Source organism: Anabrus simplex, chromosome 2 (assembly GCF_040414725.1).
Source record: "Anabrus simplex isolate iqAnaSimp1 chromosome 2, ASM4041472v1, whole genome shotgun sequence".
In the NCBI taxonomy this organism is placed as follows: Eukaryota; Metazoa; Arthropoda; class Insecta; order Orthoptera; family Tettigoniidae; genus Anabrus; species Anabrus simplex.
This window is the reverse complement of record NC_090266.1, coordinates 638,449,786-638,474,047: the sequence shown is the minus strand read 5'-3', so window position 1 is coordinate 638,474,047 and position 24,262 is coordinate 638,449,786. Positions and strand designations below refer to the sequence as shown.

Below are 24,262 nucleotides of genomic sequence, written 5' to 3'. Positions count from 1 at the left end.
ATTAAAGCCAATAGCTCCCCAGACCATAATGCTTGGTATTGGCCCTGTGTGCCTCTCGACAATAAGATCTGGGTGGCCCCTCTCCCCAGTACGTCGGCGCATACGATTCCGGCGATCACTGCGGGCGAGACAGAAGCGCGATTCATCACTAAAGACGACACTATGCCATTCGTCGCCCCACGTCGATCTTTCTTGACACCAGGCCAGCCTTACACGTTACTGTTGTGGGGTCAATGGAACACCTTCTGCAGAGACACGGGCTCGTAAGCCAGCTGTACGCAGGCGATTAATAACTGTTTGTTGTGTAACGTGGGGTGCCACAGCTGCTCGAATTTGCGCTGTTGCATGGGGTTCCATCCAGGCCATCCGAATGATGCGGTGATCCTCTCTCACAGTTGTCTGTCGTGCTGGGTCTGTGCCAGGTCTACAAGTGTGGGTACCTTCATTTGACCCCTGCTGCCATACACGGTGTACCATAGATGCCTGTCGGCCAACACGTGCAGCGACAGTCCTTAGCGATAATCCAGCCTCACACAGCCCAATTATCTGAGCCCTCTCAAATGGCGACAGTTGTTGATAGCGTGCTCTTCTCTGTCGTCAAGGCATGTTTGATGGGAACACTTCACTGCACAGACTGCAAGTCAACTACACTACACCAGAGTCCGTATACTGGAGTTGATTCCTCCGCGACCAATCACGTGGGGAGACCTGTAGAAACAATCCAATGGGTCTGAAACTTTGATCGTTTACATACTTATATGGCATCGTTCCATATCTTAAAAATCAACACAAACAACCAATGCCTTCATGGTGTTGGAATTTCCCTTTTCTTAAGTGTAGTACCAAAGGTTTTATGACAAGAAATTCAGCATGTCTTTTGATCAAGTACTTTGTCCTTACTTTAGTTGCTTAAATGGCTCTTTGTCTTATTTGACTGAAGATGTCCCAAAAGCAGGACAAAACATGTCTCATTATTACTGCTTAATGTAGTCTAACAAAGATGTTTCACTTACTCGCTTCGAGTGAAATTTTGCACTACCCAAAACAGAGCGCAATTCAGAGTGAAAAATAGTGCGAGTGGAGCGAGCCGCCTTCGACAAGCCATAAAGCTTCAGTTCTGGTTTTGCAGCCAACATGGAAAATTATTTTGTCCCTCGAGCCGCTCCAGCTGTACGTTACCTTTATGAGTTAATTTGTTTAAAATCGTCATTCTCACTGTTGTTTCATTGTTTTTTCATTGCTCGACACCTAGATGGGACCGTACTACAATATTTCATCATCATATAGTAGATTAGTGTCATAAAAGTGTCACAAAGTTAAAATAAATTCCAGTTTTTGTAAGAAATTGAAGTGTTGCGTTTTTTGTGCCATCAGTGTAAGTTCCTCACAATGACCCAAGAATGCTTCAAACTAGGTAACGGTACACTGAAAAAGGTAATGAAATGACACAATTTTGCAGTATAAACAAATAGTAATTGCTTACCTGATCCGGTGACTGCTCTTATTTTCTTTCGATCTTTCGCTTCGACATGATCCCAGTAGCGCTTTCATCTTCCCTTTCGGTGTAGAAATAGGAAAGTTTAGTTGAGAACTAATTTCCTTCCACGCATCTTCTCTTTTATTGTGATTGAAATAGTTTTTTTTTTTGGATTCCACATAAAATCTCTATTTTTGTAGAGCTCGATGAGCTGCAAGCACTGTTCTTGATTCATCCCTCACGCAACTACGGGGACCACGTTTACACAGAGAAATTCGATGAGCGGAACCCTTTGATGCGCAGACAAAAACCGACTGACCTCCGGCTCGTAGCGAGGGCCCTCACTCTGCAATTACTCCGGGGTGAGGGAGCGTCTACACTAGGCTCAATTCCCTCGCAAAATTATTTCTGCTAGGTGCTTTATGTCACACCGACACAGATAGGTCTTATGGCGACAATGGGACAGGAAAGGCCTAGGAATGGGAAGGAAGTGGCCGTGGCCTTAATTAAGGTACATCCCCAGCATTTGCCTGGTGAGAAAATAGGAAACCATGGAAAACAATCTTCAGGGCTGCCGACAGTGGGGTTCGAACCCACTATCTCCTGGATGCGAGGCAAAATTATTTCGTGAGGAAATTGCGCTTAGTGTAAACGCACCTTAAGGATTTCACAAATTAATACTTATGACAATACGGGCTCAAGCATGGAGTTTATTATGTGTAAGCTTGACAAAATCAGAAGGTACCTAGTAACCAGATGAAGGTCTGTAATAACCTGAAGGCAAATTTGGCAGGATTCCAGGAAGGTGACACAATGTGGCTATACCAACTCATACAAATGAAAGGAAAGTCACCTAACCTCCAGTCTCCATGGGAATGTCCCTACACCGTAATCACAAGAATTAAGGACATAGTCAACAGGATCTTGCAAGCTCCCCGAGGTAAAACTAGGTTGTCAACCTTCACAGGCAGGCAACCTATTACGGAGCTACTCGGGAAGAGCAACTTTCAGGAGAGTGCAATGTGGCAGCAAAGGCTCAGAGTGGCAGAAGTCAATAATGTTGGCATGTGGGGGCAATTTTTTTTTAATAATTTGCTTAACGTTGCACCGGCACAGGTAAGTCTTATGGCGACGATGGGATAGGAAAGGTCTAGGAGTGGGAAGGAAGTGGCTATGGTCTTAACTAAGGTACAGCCCCAGCATTTGCCTGGTGTGAAAATGGGAAAACCATCTTCAGGGCTGCTGACAGTGGGGCTCGAACCCACTATCCCCCGGATGCAAGCTCACAGCTGCGCACCCCTAACCACACGGACAACTCGCCCAGTGCATGGGGACGATGTGTGCAGGCCAGCTAAGGAGCAAAACAAAGGCGCTGGTGAATTGTAGAGGCTCATGATAATGAATATTCTAGAAGACGCTGAAAGCTGAAAAACACTGGAGCTGGCATTTAGAATGATCTGAAAATGGGAACTACAAGAATCTTTGGGTGGTGAGAAACTATAGGAACACTGCACCTGATAGAGCGTGGAGTCAATTTTTAATAAATCACTGTAGCATCAAGCGTGAATGGGTTATGAGACCTGTGCATCTGTGAGTACTGTGATGAATCAACACTGCCTTTATTATGTGACATGCAATGAGTTAAGAAACGAACTGTTCTGAAATGAAGCTGCACAGAAGAAACCAGTTGGAGAGAAGAAGGAACTTAATTTTGACCAGCAGCTTTTTTTTAATACCTAAAAGTTTCATTCTTGCTTAGCTGTTAGCTTCTCATATATTTTACATGTTAATTTTGTGGACACATTGGCACTAAACAGAATAGTGTGATTTGCAGTATTTAGTATTATTTATCCAGGAAGCTTTGAATTGGTAATGATATGTGGTCAGCCAAAGTCAAGCCAGCTGCTATAGTTATAAGTACGGATAAAGTAAACATTATCATTTTTATTTAGGATTGTTTCAACCTCCTATGGGTTACGTCAGAAATTTACAATCTTTCTCTTCTATTTCGGTAATCCCTTTTCTGGCAATTGTCTCTGCTGCATAAGGGCATTCAGGTTTCACCACGGTATTATAGTGCCTGAGTTTGGCTTGATAGGAGAGGGATTTGGACTTGTAAGTTTCCTGGCATAGTCTGAATGCAATCTCCATCTTCTTTGCTCTTTCTTCGATAGCTGGCTTCTCGTTGTTAGGAGTCAGAATCTCCCCATGATATTTGAATTTGTGGACTCTCTTCATGTCACCATACTTGGTCTTCATTGTCCATGTTGGTTCTTTGGAATCCATGTTCATGTACTTAGTTTTCTCATAGGATATTTGAAGCCCTGCCATTTCTGCTGTTTCTTGCAAAACCTCTATCTCTGTAGTGGCAGTCTCTAGATTTTTAACACAGAACACCAAGTCGTCTGCAAATGCAACACATTCAAATTTAAGTCCAGCCTTTGTGTGTCCTATCTTGATTCCATTCAGGATTTTTTTCCGACATTTATTTTCGCCATTCCCTTATCACCTTCTCCAAGACACAGTTGAAAAGGGCTGGGGAGAGGCCATCTCCTTGCCTCACACCTGTCTTGATCTCCAAGGAATTTTACTTGTGACCGGGTGTTTATTAATGTCTGTTGTATTATATTAATTGTTTTGTCATCAATTCAAAATTCTTTAAGCACCTTTATTAATGTGTCCCTGTCGACAGAGTCATATGCCTTTTTGAAATCTACAAATGTCAATTACCTTCTTGTCTGCTGCTAAAGCTTTAGTTTTGATTAAAGCCTTGATGGTAAATATCTGCTCCGCACAGGACCGTCCTTTCCTGAATCCTACTTGGTATTCCCCATCTCTTGATCTATGTGATTCTCTATTCTATTCTGGAGCACTTTAGACAATATCTTGTATGTGACTGACAAGAGTGATATGCCTCTATAGCTGTTAACATTAGTTTTGTCTCCTTTTTTATGTAATGGGTGAATGATAGCATCCTTCTGTTCATCTGGTATCTTTTCAGTTTCCCATATTGTTTGGAAGAGTCTCACTAACTGTTCTAATACTTTGTCCCCCGAGTATTTTAGAAGTTCTGCCACGATTAAATCTTTACCGGACGTTTTGCTGTTTTTGAGGTTCATCATGATTTCTCCTATTTCCATTTTGTCTGGTGGGTCTGAGTCAAAAAGTTTGGATTGGGGTTCTTGGAAGGACATCTTTGTTTGGAGGTTCACAGTTCAGTAATACTTTAAAGTATGTTGCCAAATGTTCACAATTTTGTTTGTTGTTCAGAATCAATTTACCAGAATCATTTCTGAAGCAAATAGTGGGTGGAGAATATTTTCTAAGTTTTGATTTGAAGGTCTTACAGAAGTTTCTCGTGTTGTTCTTCTTAAAGTTTTCTTCAATATCCCTTAATTGGTCTCTTTCAAATTTTCGTTTGACGTTTCTGAAAACTATGGCCGTCAATTTCCTTTCAGTTCTGGAATCATCAGAATTCTCTTTGGTGGAGTTCCATATATTCCATGCCTCAGAACATTTCTTTAGAGCAGATTCACACATCATTCCACCATGGATGCTTTTTCCTTTCAGCGAGAAATATTGTATGTTTTGCAGCTTCTTGGATTTTTCGAGCCATTTCATCCCATTTTTGTGTGTTTAATAAATCCAGTTCTTTCTGGTAGTTTTCTATTATATACTGGTTTATTTTCAGTTCTTCAATTCTGTATTTTTGTATCCCGAAAGTTTTTCTTCTTGGTGTTGTTAGGAATGAATTTCATTTTGATCCTAGTCAGACAGTGGTCTGAATGAAAGTTTGCTCCTCGTTGAACTCTAACATTCATTATTCCTCTGGAGTTATTGGTTGCAATATAGTCAATTTGGAACTCTCCTAGCAGAGGATTGGGTGACCGCCATGTCTTCATCTGCTTTGGGGTCCTCTTTATCTGTGTGGAAATTACTCTCATGTTGAAAGATTCACAGATATCTATTAACCTTTCACCGTTCTTGTTAGTCCTGTGGTGAGCTGGGTATTTACCTATCATCTTTCTGTACTTCTTTTCTTTCCCTACCTGAGCAAAGCCCCCCATCAGAATCTTGATGTGCCTGTCTAGAGTTCTGAATATTTCTTGTTCAAGTTGAGACCAGAACTCATCTATCTTCTGGGGATTCTTTTTGTTGTCGTCATTAATAGAGGCATGAGCACTGAACACAGTATCGTGTTTGTTGCTGCTTTTTAGGGTCAAGTCTTGGAGATGGAGATCTGAAACCCATGATGTATTCTACTATTGAGTGGTGAACAAAGAAGGCTGTACGAAGTATTACCATCGTGTTCTTGGTTTTCTCAGATTTCTTAACTTTAATGGTGGGTTTTCCCTTTATTATCCTGAAGTTATCTGCTACTGTGATTTCATTTGATATGTACCTTGTTTCCTGGATGGCTAGTAGTTTTATCTGATATTTTTCAAGTACTTTTAATAGTTCTATCAGTTAACCCGTCTTCAGAAGAGTGTTTACATTCAGTGTTCGAAAGAAGTGTTTCTGTTTCATCCTCAGCTTGCGGGGTGATGGACCCTCCGACTGAAAAGCATGATGGGTAAGGGCCTCCAGAATCCTGTGCCCTAAGACCAATGAGTTGGCCCCAGATTTTACTGGCTGGGGTATCAATTTAAAAAACTTTTTCATTCATCATGGTAGTTGTGTGCTATAGCACTTATGGGATTGCTCTGTCCAGGAGTAAAACCAGGTTGGTATGACCTCGAGTTGGTTCTTCCACCCTCCAAGCTGTTGGGAATCTTCCTCTTCCACCCTGAAAACCGTTGACCGGGTGGCTTTGTTGCACTCATATTAATCCCCGAGTGTAGGGCTGCCTCTTCCGCCACATCCACCGTACCAAAATCCACCTTCTTTGCTGTAGATGTCGTTGAGATCTTCACTCGTAACCCTGAGCTGGGACCCTTACCAGATGCTCCACACCGGTCAGGGGGGCCACTCCCTGGGTAGGACTGCGTCCAAAGATGGTCAATACCTGCTACCTATAAACATTATTATAGTATAGAAGTTAATAATTTTTTGTATATTTAGAGTTAGATTTTTAATATTTGTAATATGAAGCCTTGAAATTTAAATTATAAACTAGGATTAGATACTATTATTTTAAATGTAATTATGATGATGATGATGATGCTTGTTTAAAGGGACCTAAGAGCCCCTAATAGTATGAAATTAGATGAAATAATGACAATTTAGAAGTTCAAAATCATACACTGGCCACAATAAAAAACGTGATGATGATGAATGAATGTATGGATTGATATGAATTTAGAACAATCAGTGCATCTGACCCACAATACCCCACTTTCCCAGAAACTATCATTAACAATATTGCTGACCAAGAGACTGCTTCTAAAGCACTATCCTGACTCGAGGATGCTTGTTGTCTAAAGGGGCCCTAAATCCAGGTCAACGTCCCCTCATAATGGTACTTATTGCTAATAAAGTAGAACCACGGTATTTGTCATGTTTTGGTACTAAACAAAAGTAGCGTAGATTCACGGTGTTCCACACATTATGGTACTTCTTTTATTTATTTTAGAATTGGCTTTACGTCGCACTGACACAGATAGGTCTTAAGGAGACTATGGGATAGGAAAGGCCTAGGAGTAGGAAGGAAGTGGCCATGGCTTTAACTAAGGTACAGTCCCAGCATTTGCCTGGTGTGAAAGTGGAAAACCATGGAATACCATCTTCAGGGCTGCCAACAGTGGGGCTCGAACCCACAATCTCCCAGATGCAAGCTCACAGCTGTGCGCCTCTAACCGAAAGGCCATCTGGCCCGGTCACATTATGGTACTATTCACAAGTATTGTATGTTGCACAGGTAATGCAGACATATGGTGTCACACATAATGGCACCACTCATAGGCACAGCAAAAACATGGTGTTCCTCACCTAGATGTACTAATCACGGACGCCAGTAATCCCGCGGTGTTCCTCAAATAGTGGGTATTAATCAAAGGTAACGCAGACCCACAATGCCACTAATATAGTGGTACTAATCACAGGCAATGCCCAGACCCATGGTGTTTCTCACAATGGTACTTATCATGGGTACTGTAATACCCATACTGATTCACCCTCTGTTGCTACTAATCGCAAACAAATTGTGTACCTAACAAAGTGGTACTATATCACAAATATTATAATAATATTTATAGATCCACCTGTTCAATACTATTATTATTATTATTATTATTATTATTATTATTATTATTATAATTATGTAAAATAGTAGTACTATTCGCAAGTAAAGACAACCCATGGTGTTCCTGCGTGATTGTAATAATCACAAGTAGTTTCACGGGTCTAACACAATCATCCCTTGGTCACCCCTTTTAGTTGCCTCTTAGGACAGAGAGGAGATACTATAGGTGTATTCTTCGTCTGTGTCCCCCACTCACAGGGGCTAATAGGCAGATATGTTTAAGTTTTGTAGATCAGGAGAAGGTGTATGACAAAGTACTATGACATACAATATTAAATAGAAGGAAGCATCCACCTTTTCAATAATCTGTTATTAAGTTGAACCAAATAGAAGTTACAACCTGTTCATTTGGGACCGGTTTCAACACATTTGAAGAGTCATCATCAGCCAATTTGCAAGGCAAAGCAAAAATTAAATCATAAAGTTCTAAACACACATAACACAATGATCACAGTCAAAAAGAGTACGTAGAATAATCAACACTATTTCATGTCCAAGCAATTCCAGTTGATGTTCGTAACACAATGATCACAGTCAAAAGAGTAAAAAGAACAACACTATTTTGTGCCGAAACAATTCCAGTTGAAGTTCATAAGCAGGTCTTGTACAATCTTGATGTGTTCCATTCACATATGAAGACGTATGAAGATGTTTTATTAAATAACGATATACTAATGATCATGTTATTTTGCTTTACGTCCAACTAACTACCCTTTTACGGTTTTCGGAGACGCCGAAGTGCCGGAATTTACCCCTGCAGGAATTCCTTTATGAGCCAGTAAATCTACCAACATGAGGCTGACGTATTTGAGCACCTTCAAATACCACCGGACTGACCCAGGATCGAACCTGCCAAGCTGGCGTCAAAAGGCCAGCGCCTCAACCGTCTGAGCCACTCAGCCCGGCTATTAAATAACGAGTTACAGGACTTGTTCTAACATGAAAACTCAAAGGATAACTCGTTATAAAATTGAACTTATGATATGCGGTTATGTATAATTGTTGCTAGGCAAGGTCTCTTAGGCATTTGTTTTTTCGGCCGAAGAGTGGAGAGCGATTTAATTGAAGTCTAAAGGAATACAGTGTAGCACTTAATTTCAACAATTCAAAGTGGATATATGAATCTTAAAGAAGAAATTTGTATCATTAAAAAAGAATAAAACCAATTAAAAAAATATTTTAAAATAGGAAGAATATTTTAAAGAATTAAATGTGGGGCTCAAATCGAACCGCTTGCTGTGGTGATTGATAAATGTATGGGAGACAATAAATAGAGAAAAAAGGTGGGAATAATGAGCGCTTATTAGAGGGTGGGAGGGAAAGGAGAGAGAAGGGGGAAAATATCTAAGGAGGATCATGGGGGGGTGCTGTGGAAGGGGCTTGTAGCATGAGAAGGTATTGTGTAAATTGTGAAAGATTGATCGCCTACTTGTTGATTTGAGATTAGTTAAAATGGAGATGAGAAAATCGAAAAGGGCATTAGGCTTCTCAGAAATATCATTCACGATAAGGTTTTGATTGAAAAACTGGTCAAGTTGTATAAAACAGTTTTCAGGGATGTCTAGGAGGGGGCCTTTATTTAGAGTGCTGAGAATTTCGATATCCTGGTCTATTGTAGTGAACATGTTTTGTGTCCTATATGTTGCCCCACTGCCAAAAGTCTATTGTATTTTATTGCATTAACACGTTCAAAGTATCTCATTTTAAAGTTACGACCAGTTTGATCTATGTAAGAAAAGTTACAGTTGTTGCATTTAAAACGGTATATGCCTGACATAGAAAAGACACTGGTTATATTTAAGGAGTTGGAGTTATGTAACAATTCAAGGTTTCTATTATTAGTTCAAAAATAAATCATGGTGCTGTGTTTTTTGAAGACATTAGCAATACTGTAGGCATTTATATTGAATGTGAATGTGGAGTAAGCAGCTGGTTTAAGGATTATCTTTTGAGTGTGTTGTATTAACATTGTTTAAAATTGTTAATAATTTGTTCAATAAAATATGTATTAGAACCATCAAATTTGGCGATGGAGCAGATGATATTTAGTTATTTATTTAAGTTATCCTTTGATAGCGGACGTTTGAAAGGACTGTTAACCATCCTCTGGTACGAGGCGCGTTTATGTGTCTGTGGATGAAAAGAGTCTCGTTTTAGGGTATTAGCTGTATGTGTGGCTTTTCTATAAATCATATATGATAATGAGGAAGGTAATCTGCTTATTGTTATACCTAGAGAATTAACTGATTTGTCTGATTCTGTTTAAAGACTAAATTTAATATGAGGATCAATTTTATTGAGGTAATTTAGAGTAGATGCTGTATTAAAAACTCTAGGATCACAAATGTGCCCTCTACATACCTGGCCCAAAATAAGACGTGTTTAAAGTCATTATCAATGAAATGGTGTTCTAAAAAATCTAGGTATATTTCTGCTAAGTTCCCTGAGGCTGGTGAACCCATTGCCAACCCATCTTGTTGATAAATTATATTGTCGAATATGAAGTTGTTATTAACTATTAATTTTAAGATGGTCATGAAATCATTAATTTCAAGTTTGCTTAAGCAACTATGTGTGTTTAAATCCTTCTCAATAATAGGAAATAATTTTTGAATATTAATGCTGGGGTACATGTTGACAATATCGGAAGAGTGTAGAGAATGGTGTAGTTGAATTTCTTTTAAAGTTATTTAATTTTTCAATTAGTTCTATGGTGTTTTTTTTGCAGACTTATTCGATGAAAATCTGTAATTATTCTTTAGATTTCTGAATGAATTCTGTTCATTTGTGATTGGCACACCTGGATTCACACTCGATAATCTTGTTTTTTCATGCTCAGTAAATAAGAATGAAGAATTCTTTAGCATTTGTTTAAGGAGACAATTAGATCTCTTGAGTAGGATCTTTATTTATTTATTTACATTTTATGGGCTTCATTGGACCACTCTAGCCAACTTTATACAAAGAATTTTTTAGTTTCCTGTCAGCCCAGTACTTCTTCATTCTCTCCGATCTTATCCTCCTTTCTTCATCAGAAATCACCCTTCCTATTGTCTGTCTGTTGATTCTGATTTGCAGTCTGGTTTGTTTGTGAGTTTCTTGAATTTGTCGGTTTTGTTTCCTAGGTCTTCCACTGTAATTTGTAGTTCATCAAATATCTTCCTTGATTTCTGTAATCCACTAAATGTTGCACTTACTATTCCATAATTTTTCTATTATTCTCCTGTTCTCTGGTGTCCTGATTAGATGTCGAAAAAATGAAATGCGTTTCTTCCTGATTGACCTCATTACTGGTTCTATTTCCTTGTAGACTGTTCCATTAGAAGCTGCTCTCCAGTGTCCATCTTTTTGGTATGATTTGTTGATGCATGTTCTAATGATTCTCATCTCTATCTTGAGTATTTTGTCTATTTGTGCAGTGTTAGTTGTTTAGAAGATGGTTTCGCTTGCGTATGTTATTTCTGGTTGAATGAATGTTTTGTAATGTTTTAATTTTGTTGCTATTGACAGGCCTTTTTTGTTGTAGGTTTTTTTTTTGCTTTACGTCGCACCGACACAGATAGGTCTTATGGCGACGATGGGACAGGGAAGGGCTAGGAGCGGGAAGGAAGTGGCCATGGCCTTAATTAAGGTACAGCACCAGCATTTGCCTGGTGTGAAAATGGGAAACCACGGAAAACCATTTTCAGGGCTGCCGACAGTGGGGTTCGAACCTACTATCTCCCGAATACTGGATACTGCCCGCACTTAAGCGACTGCAGCTATCGAGCTCGGTGTGTAGGTATTCTTGGTGACATATTGTGCTCTGGTCAGTTTATTTATTCTGTTATGCCATGCTGGCTTTTCATTGAGGTTATATGTTATGATTTCTCCCAGATATTTAAATTTATCTACAATTTTGATTTCTTGGTTTCCTAGGGCAATTTTGTTTACGAGTGGTGGGTCAGTAAATATGATTACTGTCTTTTAAAAAGATATTCCAAGACCAATTTTCTGTGCTATTTCCTATAGTGATATACAGTAAAACCTCGTTAATTCGAAGTCGTTGGGACTCAAAAATCGGACTTCGAATTACGTGATTTCGAATTAACCGCCAATTCGCAATTCAGAAGTACCAACCCTTGCCGCATTACAAAATATTCTAAGGCCCGTTACTGCATGCAGTTAACCTTGATTCACAGTTTATACCTTTCAAATGCCACGAGAAAGAACTATTTCCAAAATGTATCCAAGAAGGTGCATTTACAGTATTCAAATAATGCACTCGGATATTTCACTGGTAAACATAACCTCACGCAACGAAAAATTAAGAAAAAAGCACGATTCAAAGACTAGGAGAAATCTATGCTGGCTCCCATGTAAAAGTGCTTCATTAATTGGATTACTATACTGTATGCATTTTAGATGCCTTGTATTTACACAGAAAGTACCCGATGCCCTTAAAATCGAACTTTCCTATGACTATCCTTGTACGATTTCCCGCCATGGCACTTCTCTCGTACTTCAGAAATGTAAACACTTGCCACGTCACAAAGTATTATAAGACCCATTAATACATGCAATCACCTCGATTCACAGTTCAAACCTTTCAAATGCCATGGAAAAAACATTCCGAAATGTATCCAACAAGGTGCATTTACAATGTTCAAATAATGCACTTGGATAAATCACTGACAAACATAACCTCACACAACGAAAGAAAAAAAAAAATCACACAATTCAAAGATGAGGATAAATGATGCCGGTTCCCCTGTGCAAATGCATTATTTTTTTGGATTTCTGTACTGTTCACATTTTTAAATGCTTTGTACTGGCATGGAAAGTGCCCAACGCCAATAAAACCTTGTGGCTTATCGAACTTTCCTATGATGAGGGGATAAAGTTTCTCGCTTCCATGTGCATTGCAATGCACTACTATGACCCCCACCCCCGCCCTTGTACGATTCCCCGGCCGGCACTTTCTCCTTTAAAACCATAAGACCGTTTGGGCTCGCAATAAAATAAAATAAAGCAATGCAGTTTCACCGGCAATGACAATATTGTACGGTGCCTACGAATTTATTATATGAGTCACGTTTTTTCGTCAACTGTAGACATCGCCAGTGTTCGCGGATTCTGTTTTTCTGCACACTACCTGTTGCGTGATATTACAGCGCTCCTTAAAAGGTTGAATACAAAAGAATTCCGATTTCATTTAACTTAGCAATCATGAAGCGTACTGTAGACCCACCAAAGTGAGTGTAAGTGCAAAAAGCTACCCCTCCACGTTCCGGAATGCGCGTTCTATTATGACGCGGAGCAGATAAATTTCGAGTTGAAATTACTCTGTAACATACTATTGTTTTAAAATGTAAAGGCAGTTTCGAATTAAAAGTCTGAATTTCGGTAATGGGTCCGACATTGTACTTCGAATTACGAATTATCCGTATTTCGAATTAAACAATTTAAAAAACATGCAAAACTGTATCTCATGTTTCCGGGAACGAGAGCTTCTTCGAACTAGGCGGGATTTTGAATTAACCGATTTCAAATTATCGAGGTTTTACTGTAACTTGTTGTCCGGTTTCCTGAATATTGTTGGACAAGACAGCAAGGTCATCAGCAAAACCTAGGCAATTTAAACTTATGTTGTCTTTGGGTCTTCCAATTCGTATGTTCTTTGGGTTACTCTTGTACCATTCCCTCATTATATATTCCAAGGCACAGTTGAACAGCAGTGGTGACAAGCAGTCTCCTTGTCTTAAGCCTGTTTTTATGATGAATGGCTCAGAGAATTCCCCTCTGGACTTGACTTTTGATTTAGTGTTGGTTAAGGTGAGTTCAATCAATTTGATTAATTTTGGATGGAGCCCAAAATTTCTTAATATTTTCAACATTGAAGGTCTATGGATACAGTCGTAAGCTTTTTTAAAGTCCACGAAGGTTATTGCAAGAGGTTTGTTTTGCTTCTTGTAATATGCTATGGCTAATTTTAAAGTGATGATTTGTTCTGCACAGCTTCTCCCAGGTCTGAAGCCTCCTTGGTATTCACCTAATTCTTCCTCTAGTTGCTCTCCGATCCTCCTGTATAGGATTCTGGAGACAATCTTGTATGTGCAGTCTAAGAGAGAGATACCTCAGTAATTATCTGGATTGCTTTTATCTCTTTTTTTGTGGAGTGGGTGGATTATGGCTGTGGTCCAATATTCGGGGAACTTTTCTGTTATCCAGATTTTTGTTAGGGCCATGTGTAATGATGTTCGAACTGTATCACGGGCATATTTCCACATTTCTGCAAAAACTTTGTCTTCTCCGCATGCCTTATAATTTTTCAACTCTTTGAGTGCTGTTTCCACCTCTTGGATTGTTGGAGGATTTGTGAGTTTAAAAGTTCCTGGGGTTCTTCACAATTCAAAAGTTTAATGAATGCTTTTGCCATGATTTTGGCATTTTCCTTGTCATTGTGTGTCGTTTTTCCATCCTCACTTTTCAGCATTAATGTGGGAGGGGCAAATTTTTGTACTCGTCTTCCAAACATTTTGTAAAAGTCTCTAGAATTGGTTTTGTGGTAGTTTTCTTCTATTGAGTTGATTAGATCTTTCTGTGATTGTCTCTTGGTTTGCCTGATAATCTGTGTGAACTTTTTCCTGATATTTTTGAGGTTGGTTGCACTTTCTTCTGTTTTATGCGTTTGAAATTTTAACCATGCCTGATGTATTTCTTCACGAATTTGCCACATTCTGAGGTCCACCAGGCATGTCTTTTACGTGTGTTCAATGGGGCTAAATTTTCAGCTTGTTGACTGAGAATTGGAAACAGTTCTTCTAAGTTATCTGTCAGTTTTATGTTCTGTGTGACTTCTCTATATTTATAATTCCTAATTAACTGGTGTGGATCAAAGTTCCTGTTTCGTTTATTCCGTTTTGGTTTCTTTTTTAGTGGTGTGAACTTAATTTTGATTTTGATTATGTAATGAGCTGAACCTATATCTACTCAATACTTTAACATTGTAGATTTCTCTATGGAAGGTTTTGTCATTAAATACGTGATCCAGCTGCCATTCCCCTTTTCTCCAATGAGAATGTTTCCAAGTTTTAAGTTTGTTGGGCCTCTTTTTGAAGTAGGTGGACTTTGAGATTAGTTCGTGTTCTCTGCAGAATTCAACAAGTCTTTGACCGTTCTTATTTGTATGTTTATGTGGAGCCCATTTCCCATTGATATCTCGGTATTTCTTTTCTCTTCCGAGTTGGGCACTGAAGTCCCCTAACAGGATCTTAACGTTGTTAATATTTATTTGGTTTACAGTTTGGTCAAGGAGATCCCAAAACTTTTCCACTTCTTTCCTAGTCTTTGTTAGAAAATTATTTTCATTAGTAGGGGCATGGGCATTTATGACGGTATAAATTTTGTTGGATGCTTTTAAACTCAAAGTTGCAATTCTAGGTGAGATGGCTTGAAAATTGATTATCGAATCTATTATTTTCACAGTGACTATAAACCCAGTTCCAAATTGGGGGCATTGTTTCATAACCCTTATTCCAGATTCCTATTGTAAATTCTGTAGCCTTGAGATTCGAATGGTTCTTCTGTGGTATTTCTCATCTCCTGGAGTCCTGCTACTAAAGTTTCTGTTTATCTAATTCGTCCGTCAAGTTCTTTAGTTTTCCTGCTTTAAGAAGAGAATTAATATTATAAGTTGCAATGTAGTTGATCTGATCTTGTTTGATCCTGTTCTTATGTGCTGGCATAGGAATGGGTGATTGCCAACGCTCCGATTCGTTGATGTCTTCAAGGTGGCTACCCACCGAATCCGATGTAGCCATCTCCTGCTTTCTTGGACAGGATCGTGGAATTTTTTTTTCCTAAAAGACCTTTCCATGGTTGACTTTCGAAGGTAGTTAACCTTGGGTGGAGCAAGCTCCAATTTACAACTACGGTTGTTAACCGCAGAGGGACAACCCCAGATGTTCAGGGTTCTGGGTTGGCATTTCCTCCTAACCCAATGAGGTATGGTTTCCCCGCCAATACTCGGGTGGCTGATTGCAGTGGTTTCCCACTGGGCGATGGGGTCGCCACGTCCCTTTGTTATAAAAAAGGAATTACTACTGAAGAAATTTTTTTTTTTTTACATGTAATCAAATTTATCCATTACTACTGTAGTGTTACCTTTTTCAGCTTTTGTGATAATGAGATTATGATCTTCAATTTTCTTTTTAAGGTTAAGAATGTGTTCATGTTCAGTGAAGGAAATACTGTTGCTATTATCGTCAGGGGTGTAAATCTTGTTAAGTTTTCTTTTTACGTCAAGTCTAATTTCGTCTTGTAATTCTAAGGGCATTTTGTTGATAGCTAATTCAGATTCAGTAATTATATTAAAGACTGTGTTACTTTTATTTAAGTTAGGCCAGTTATGTTTAGGGCCTTTTGAGAGGATTAAGTTGTCATTATCATCTAGGATTGTCTTAGATAAGCTGACAACAGGGGAATGGAAATTACCAATTATATTAGTGATTTTTCGGTTCTTTAGATAATTTAATAAAAGGTGTTCTTGTCATACAGATGTTTTACAGATTGTTGAGCTTTCTATCTAAAGCTGATTGCTATTTGGAAAGTGTAATGAATAACTTATCGTTAGAGACCTGAAAAAAAAAAATCACATTTGCGATAAATGCAAATTTTTGAATCTTGTACTGAATCCAAGCCTACGGTAATTCTAATGTGGAATAAAATAATTTTTACGCATAAATAGAAGTGGGACAAAATGCGAATTGTAACCCAAAATGCTAAATTAGTATGAATATGCGATTCTTGTGCAAATTCTGCAAAACTGTGGTATTTTACTGGCGAAAACAACATATTTCAGCAAAATCGTCAGAAATACTCAAAATATGATGCATAAATCTTTCGACTGTTCCGATTAATGAAGAAAAGTAGCCAATCGATTGCTGCTTGCTGGCTTTAATCAATATTTACAATGGGAATAGGAAGGGGAATAAGATCTGTATCGATTATTATCAAAATGTAAATTGAGTGTCATGGAAATGAGATAGGCACAGCGTTGTTTTCCTGTTGTTCAAAACTGAAACTAATGAAGAGTAGAAAGTCGAGCGATTGTTTAGGTTATGGAGCGCACGTCAAAAACTGCGCACGAAAGGGCTCAGCAATATGCAAAGGATGATTTATATGCCACGGATTCAGCAACAGTGTTTTGCAAGTATTGTAATTGCAGAGTTGGGTGGGAAAAAAAGGATAGCATGGTGAAACATGTTAAATCTGAAAAACACATCGGTAAGCAACGCGATAACGAAAGTTCAATCCCTGCTGCTAGTACATATCAAAGAAAGCAATCTTCTGTGCTTACACAGATAGTTGTAAAGGACGAAAAATTTCCAGAGATAACTTCTCGAAACGCACAGTTGAAGTATTTGCCAAAGCAAATATACATCTGGAAAAGCAGGAAAGCAAAGAGCTAAGAGCCTGGATTACTGAGGTTTCAAATGAAGAGCTGCCATATGTGAGAACTCTAAGTCAAGTATATTTACCGGGTAAGTTTCGATTTCATTGATCGGGTACTGTTTAGGTATTACGACATTGAAATCACGCGCAAAATTGAAGGATACCGAATTTGAGTGTGATTTCCATATCAAACTATCTTACCCGTACCCAATTGATCCAGTAATTTTAAATTATTTTGTTATAATTTGAGGTCTTTCTTCCTTTCTAGAAGTTGCATCTGACCACCAGAAAAGAACAGCAGAGGCTCTAGTGGGGAAGAACATCAACATACTCTGATGAAACTAGAGATAGAATGGGCCGTCGTGTTTTTATCATCATATTCCAAGTTCCAGCCGGATCGAAAAGAGAGCTGCACGTTGTTTCTGTGAACTATGTTGATGCAGGAAATGCTACAAACTGCTCTCGTGCTGTTTTAGAAGCTCTGCGCAGTTGTAGTGTACCATATGATGCAGTTAAAGTGTTTGTTAGTGACAGTGCCCCGTACATGACCTGGTGTTACGAAACGTTAAGTGTGGTCATAGGGGATCATTTAATGCATGTACAGTGCTGGGCACATAAGATCAGCTTGGTTGGCACACATAAGATCAGCTTGGTTGGCAATAGTTGGGTCGCAGTGATGACGGATTTAAATCATGTGGTTGCAATGCTACAGTCTGCATTTTTGAACACAAGAAAGCGAAAATGTAATTATCTACAATTCTTAACATCGAAGTATGGTGCTTCAAAGGAAGCAAAGCTTTTTCCTGCACCTGTCATAACCTGATGGAACAGCTAGTTTCAGGCTGTCTTCTATTGGAGTGCTTACTTTACTGATGATGTTACATTTTTCAAGATGTCTGACATGAAAGACATCAACAACCATGGTATTAAGTACCTGACTGATCTGAGTGACCGAGAAGTGAATAGGCTTCACTTCCACATGGTTTTTGTCACAGATCATGCAGCTTGATTGGTTGACCTCCTTACTGAACTTGAAAGGTCTCTGTACCCTACCTCTCGTCTCCTTTACCCCAAACTGCATAACCTTGACGCCAGTTTTACCTTAATTTGTGAGGGGAATTTTTCTGTGGCAACTAATGAAGCTTTGATTAAGCTCACTCCTCTACAGCAGGTTGCATGTAGAGACACATTCGTAAAAAGCTGTTCATTCTTCACAATGCAAGCTAGCCACATCGATAGCTAAAGATCCCAACCATAAGCAATTTATGTCAATTTCTCAAGCTTTGTATCCAAAAAATATAATTTTGAATAACACTGATAAATTAAATGAGCTTGAGAAATTGTTTGGAGTAACAGATCTTTCACGAAACAATATCTGGTCTGGTTACTGTTCTCTTAAACATGCAATTCAAACCGAGATGAAAGAAAGTGAAAAATGTGATGTCATGCTTGCATTAACTGCAGTTCAGACAGAGCAGCATATCTGCTAAATACTGTCTTGAGTTGTTGTGGACCCCAACGAACAATGTAGGTAGCGAGCATGTGTTGTCTCATTAAAACACAGTGCTTACAGACAGACAGACAGTGCAATTTGAAAAAAAGCAATGCCGAAGTACTAACAGTGCTTTTGTATGAACAATGAATTTGTATTGTGTGTGAACCAAGAACAATAATTGCACTTCATAAACTTGGAATCGTTAAAATTAACAATACCATGCTACTATTTTAACTTTGTAAATAGATGCTAATTTTGGAAAAAATAGATGCTAATTTCGAAACAAATAGATGCTAATTTTTCAGGTCCCTACTTATCGTCTACATAGGTTTGAAGTTAAGTCCCATTGTGCGCTTGATATTAGGCGAGTTGCTTCGAGGTGAGACTCAAAGACGACTCTTCAGGAAAGATTTCTTATAAAGGAATTTAATTTCCTTGAGAGTCAACGTTGATTATATCAACGCCGGCACTTCTCGCATAATTTCCAAGCGTTGATATAATCAATGCTTCATTTAACTTGACATAGTTCCTTCTACAATCGCTAGATGGCACTAATGTCATGCTTTCTCAATAGCAGCGTCCTCTAGCTTCCTCATTTGGCCACTTGGAAGAGTCTGTAGTTATTTTGCTTTGAAATATCACATTTTCTTTGGAGTGAGGGACAGATGACTGAGATACAAAATGGCAGCATCCAGCAGTAAACGTGCTTGGCTTGAAGAACAAGAAATTAGCGCTGTTTTAAGTGAATCCTTGGAGGAACGGGAAGTTTTCTCGAACTGTGAAAAAAGTGAAAGCGAGTTTGATAATAGTGAATGTGATAGTGACTCAGGAATATCATAGGAAAATGATAATGGTGCAAATGGTCATAATATCAGTGATAGTGATGACAAAAACATTGTTGACTGGAAGGAAATAAAGGTAGGTGAGGACAATCCACCTTAGTTTACAATGCTTCTCATGGAAGTACAGGGTCCTAAGCAGTGTTTTTGTGGTTTGTTTCATTGTTCTTGTAGTTAGTCTTTTTTTCATAGTGTTTTTTATGCAATGTAGTACTTTGCTAATTTATTTGCCAATTCTAAAAGAACACAGTCAGATGGATGAAATGTTGCTTTTCTGCCAATTATTAACTATTCTATGTTTTCAATTTGAGTATAAGACTGAAACATCATATTTAGTGCCATTTTTGGCTGTCAAACTGAAAAAAAGAAATCAGAAAATGTTTTAAAAGTTATAGATTTTTTCACATACTCGCCATTAATTATATTTAAGTTTTGGAATACTAAATGGGAGAATGGAATGTTGAGCACCTTCCAAAAAAGGATATTTAGGAAACTGGGCCTGGCACTTTTAGCACCATACTAAGCAATTTCAGCCGGCACTCAAAAGGTTAACCAAATCTTGTTGAATTGTGTGTTCTTGAACAATCAAAATGATTGCAATGTTTAAAAGTGTTATGTCTAAGAAAATTTGGGGTCAAAATTTGCGCGATACACTGTTTGAGAAAATTAATGTCTTTGCCCAGCTTAGCAATCTTGATTTTAAGGCCTAAGTAGTTATAGGCTTTGGATTTTGCTTGGTAAGCGTTATCATTTAAAGTTAAAAATTCATCAACAAGATGGTTTAGCAATGGGTTCACCAGCCTCAGGGATCTTAGCGGAAATATACCTAGATTTTTTAGAACACAATTTCATTGATAACAACGACGACTTTAAACACGTATTATTTTGGGCCAGGTATGTAGGTGACACATTTGTGACCCTAGATGATAGAGTTTTAATGCAGCATCTACTCTAAATAACCTCAATAAAATTGATCCGCATATTAAATTCACTCTTAAAACAGAATCAAACAAATCAATTTATTTTCTAGATATAACAATAAGCAGATTACCTTCCTCATTATTACATATGAGTTATAGAAAACCCACATATACAGCTAATACCATAAAACAAGACTTTTCATCCACAGACACATAAACGCGCCTCGTACAACAGTATGTTTAACAGTCCTTTCAAACATCTGCTATCGAAGGATAACTTAAATAACTAAATATCATCCACTCCATCACCAAATTTAATGACTATAATACATATTTTATTGAACGAATTATTAACAAATTTAAACATTGCTAATACAACACCCTTAAAAGATAATCCTTAAACCAGCTATTTAGTCCACATTCACATTCAATATAAATGCCTACAGTATTGCTAATGTCTTCAAAAAACACAGCACCATGATTTATTTTCGAACTAATAATAGAAACCTTGAATTATTACATAACTCCAACTCCTTAAATTAAACCAGTGTCTTTTCTATGTCAGGCGTATACCGTTTTAAATGCAATAACTGTAACTCTCCTTACATAGATCAAACTGGTCGTAAGTTTTAAATTAGATACTTTGAACATGTTAATGCAATAAAATACAACAGATTTTTGGCAGTGGAGCAACATACACGTGACACAAAACATATGTTCACTACAATACACCATGATATCGAAATTCGCAGCACTCTAAATCAGGGCCTCTCAAATGCCCAAAATCTCATGCGTGCAAATCGAGGCGCAAGAGCGCTGTGCACTGTGCATCGGTTCCACTCGGCTCGGACCAACACTTCGTCTCTGGGCTACTCGGCTAAGCTCAGTTCAACTTGGCTTGGATTTGGAGCGCTATGGAGCAAGTGAGGAAGGGGGAGACAGGGGAAGTGAGCGAGACAGGCGTGGGGAAAGAGAGAGACAGCGCTATTGCTCCAAATCGAGGAGTGGGGGTCTGCACTCTGGGCAACCAAGCAAAGTCTTCTCTTGCACCGTGCACAGTGCATGCACCAGGCGCATGCACCGTGAGAGGCCCTGCTCTAAATAAAGGCCCTCTCCTAGACATCACTGAAAACTGTGTTATACACCTTGACCAGTTTTTCAATCAAAACCTTAACCTGAATGATAGTAAACCTTAACCTGAATGATATTTCTGAGAAGCCTAATGCCCTTTTCGATTTTCTCATCTTCATTTTAACTAATCTCATGTCAACAAGCAAGCGATCAATCTTTCACAATTTACACAATACCCTCTCATGCTACTAGCCCCTTCCACAACGCCCCCATGATCCTCCTTAGATATTCCCCCCCCCCCCCTCCTTTCTCCTTTTCCTCCAACCCTCTAATAAGCGCTCATTATTCCCACCTTTTTTCTATGTGTATCATCTCACACACATTCATCAATCACCACGGCAAGCTGTTCGAATTGAACCTCACATTGTAATTCTTAAAAAAAATTCTTGTTGTTTTTTAAATATTCTTATTTGTTTTTTTTTTTTTTCAATGATTCAAATTTCTTTTTAAGATTTATATATCCGCTTTGAATTGTTGAAATTAAGTCCTACAATGTATTCCTTTGGACTTCAATTAAATCGCTTTCCACTCTTCCGCCGAAAAAACAAATGCCTACAAGACCTTGCCTAGCAACAACTATACATAACCGCATATCACAAGTTCAATTTCATAACGAGTTATCCTTTGAGTTTTCATCTCAGAACAAGTCCTGTAACTCGTTATTTAATCAAACGTGTTCATATGTGAATGGAACACATCAACATTGTACAAGACCTGCTTATGAACTTCAACTGAAATTGTTTCGGCACAAAATAGTGTTGTTCTTTTTACTCTTTTGACTGTGATCACTGTGTTATGAACTTCAACTGGAATTGCTTGGACACGAAATAGTGTTAATTATTCTAAGTATTCTCTTTTACTGTGATCGTTGAGTTGTGTGTTTTTAGACCTTTATGATTTAATTTTTGCTCTGCCTTGCTAGGTGACTGATGATGACACTTCAAATGTGTTGAAAGCGTTCCCAAATGAACAGGTTGTAACTTCTAATTGATTCAACCTAGTAACAGAGTATTGAGAAGGTGGATCCTTCCTTCTGTTTAATATTCTGTATTTCTCTACTCAATATGGAACAATCGTGAAATTTTTAACTTTAAAAGTACTAAGAGACATAAGTTAGCTGTAGGGTAGGTTATTACAGGTTATTGCATGCAATCAAAGGAATTTATGTTAATCAGGCCATAGTGAGAATTGATGATAGAATGAGTTCTTGGTTCAAAGCAGTTTCAGGGGTTGGACAAGGCTATAGTCATTCACCTTTGTTCATAATTTACATGGATCACTTAATGAAAGGTATAAAATGGCAGGGAGTGATTCGGTTGGGTAGAAATCTTGCAAGCAGTTTGACCTATGCCCACGACATTGTATTAATGACAGGCTGTGCTGAAAGCCTGCAATCTAATATCTTGAAGCTTGAAAGGAGGTGAGGCTGATGATTGTTATTTTAAGTGGACTAGGATTTAGGTCACTGGCCCCAAAAAGCTATGTGCATACAAACCACTCGTCATGCGTAAAAGAGGCAATTTATCTGAGTAGCAAAAGGCTGCAATTATTGGCTTCCAGCACAAAGGCAACAGTATTCTGAAAAAGTCCAAGTTTGTGTGAACTGTTTGCGTATCACTATTGCAAAAGAGTATTGTGAGTGAACAAAGTACATTATAGTATATATCAGTACAATAAATCTGTGGAGCACAGAATGCCACACATGCCTATTGCCTTCCATGGGGAGGAGGAGACCTTCGAGCATGATAATGCAATTTGTCACACAACCAGAAATGTAGAACAGTGTTTGGAAGGGCACAACTTAAACTTCTAAATACTTCCCTGCAACCCCCACCCCCCCAACCCAATTCTCCAGACTTGAACCCAATTGAGTATCTGTGGGACTCCATCGATCATCTTGTTCGTTCTATGATCCTTCCTTATGCACCATAGAGTAACTATGAGATGCACTTGCGGCAGCATTGTTCCAATACCTGCAACAACCTATCAGTACGTTGAGTCATTCCCAACCCATCTAGCTGCTGTCTGTACTGGGCAGGCAGTTACTGTGTATATCAGCTGAGGTCATAATGAGACTCAACTCACACTCACCTCACTATAATTTGTCACAATGCTTTTCCCATTTCAAACAAATGCTATGTAATTAAATTCACTTAAACTGTTTACTTCAAAATAACTCTAAACACTGGGAGCATGAAAAGAAAACCAAAAACTATACCTGAGGCAATGATTCTGAGAAGTTGACTGCTGGAATCCATATATATCAAGTTGTGTAGAATAACTTTTTGAAGCAACAAGAGAGGTGACACAGATTCTCTTTCATTTTTCTCTGACATTTTTTCTGGTTTGTTATTTTCTTCAGTCTGGCCTGTTTCAAGGTCTTCTTCATCCATAATTGGTTCAGAATCTCTTCCATCAACATACTGCAATGTCAAGATTTCGTGGAAAATGCCAACACATTTAAGAGTAATATGGTCATAATCTCTTTCATTTGAGAAGCCCCAGTTGTGATAGCGTGGAAATACCTCTTCCACAACATACACCACACCAGGAAGGATGATATCCATGTACTCCTTGACAGTATCCTCAATTTTTGGTTTATTCTGGAAAAAGAAATTTCTAGGAGAATTAACCGCACTTCACATAAAAAATACATTTAGTAATGGGAAAGACCTTGAAACCATTAAAAACATTCATTCTATTGGCAATTTAAAATAATCACCC

General features: G+C 38.4%; 1 protein-coding gene across 1 annotated transcript in view; it reads right to left on the bottom strand.

The window, feature by feature from the left end:
• Positions 1-24,262, bottom strand: part of Nup188 (nuclear pore complex protein Nup188) — a 752,879-nt gene that overhangs the window by 405,953 nt on the left and 322,664 nt on the right. The window contains exon 11 of the mRNA XM_067139287.2: positions 23,757-24,141. Coding sequence (XP_066995388.2) covers positions 23,757-24,141 — 385 coding nt within the window. The remainder of the gene's footprint in view (positions 1-23,756; positions 24,142-24,262) is intronic.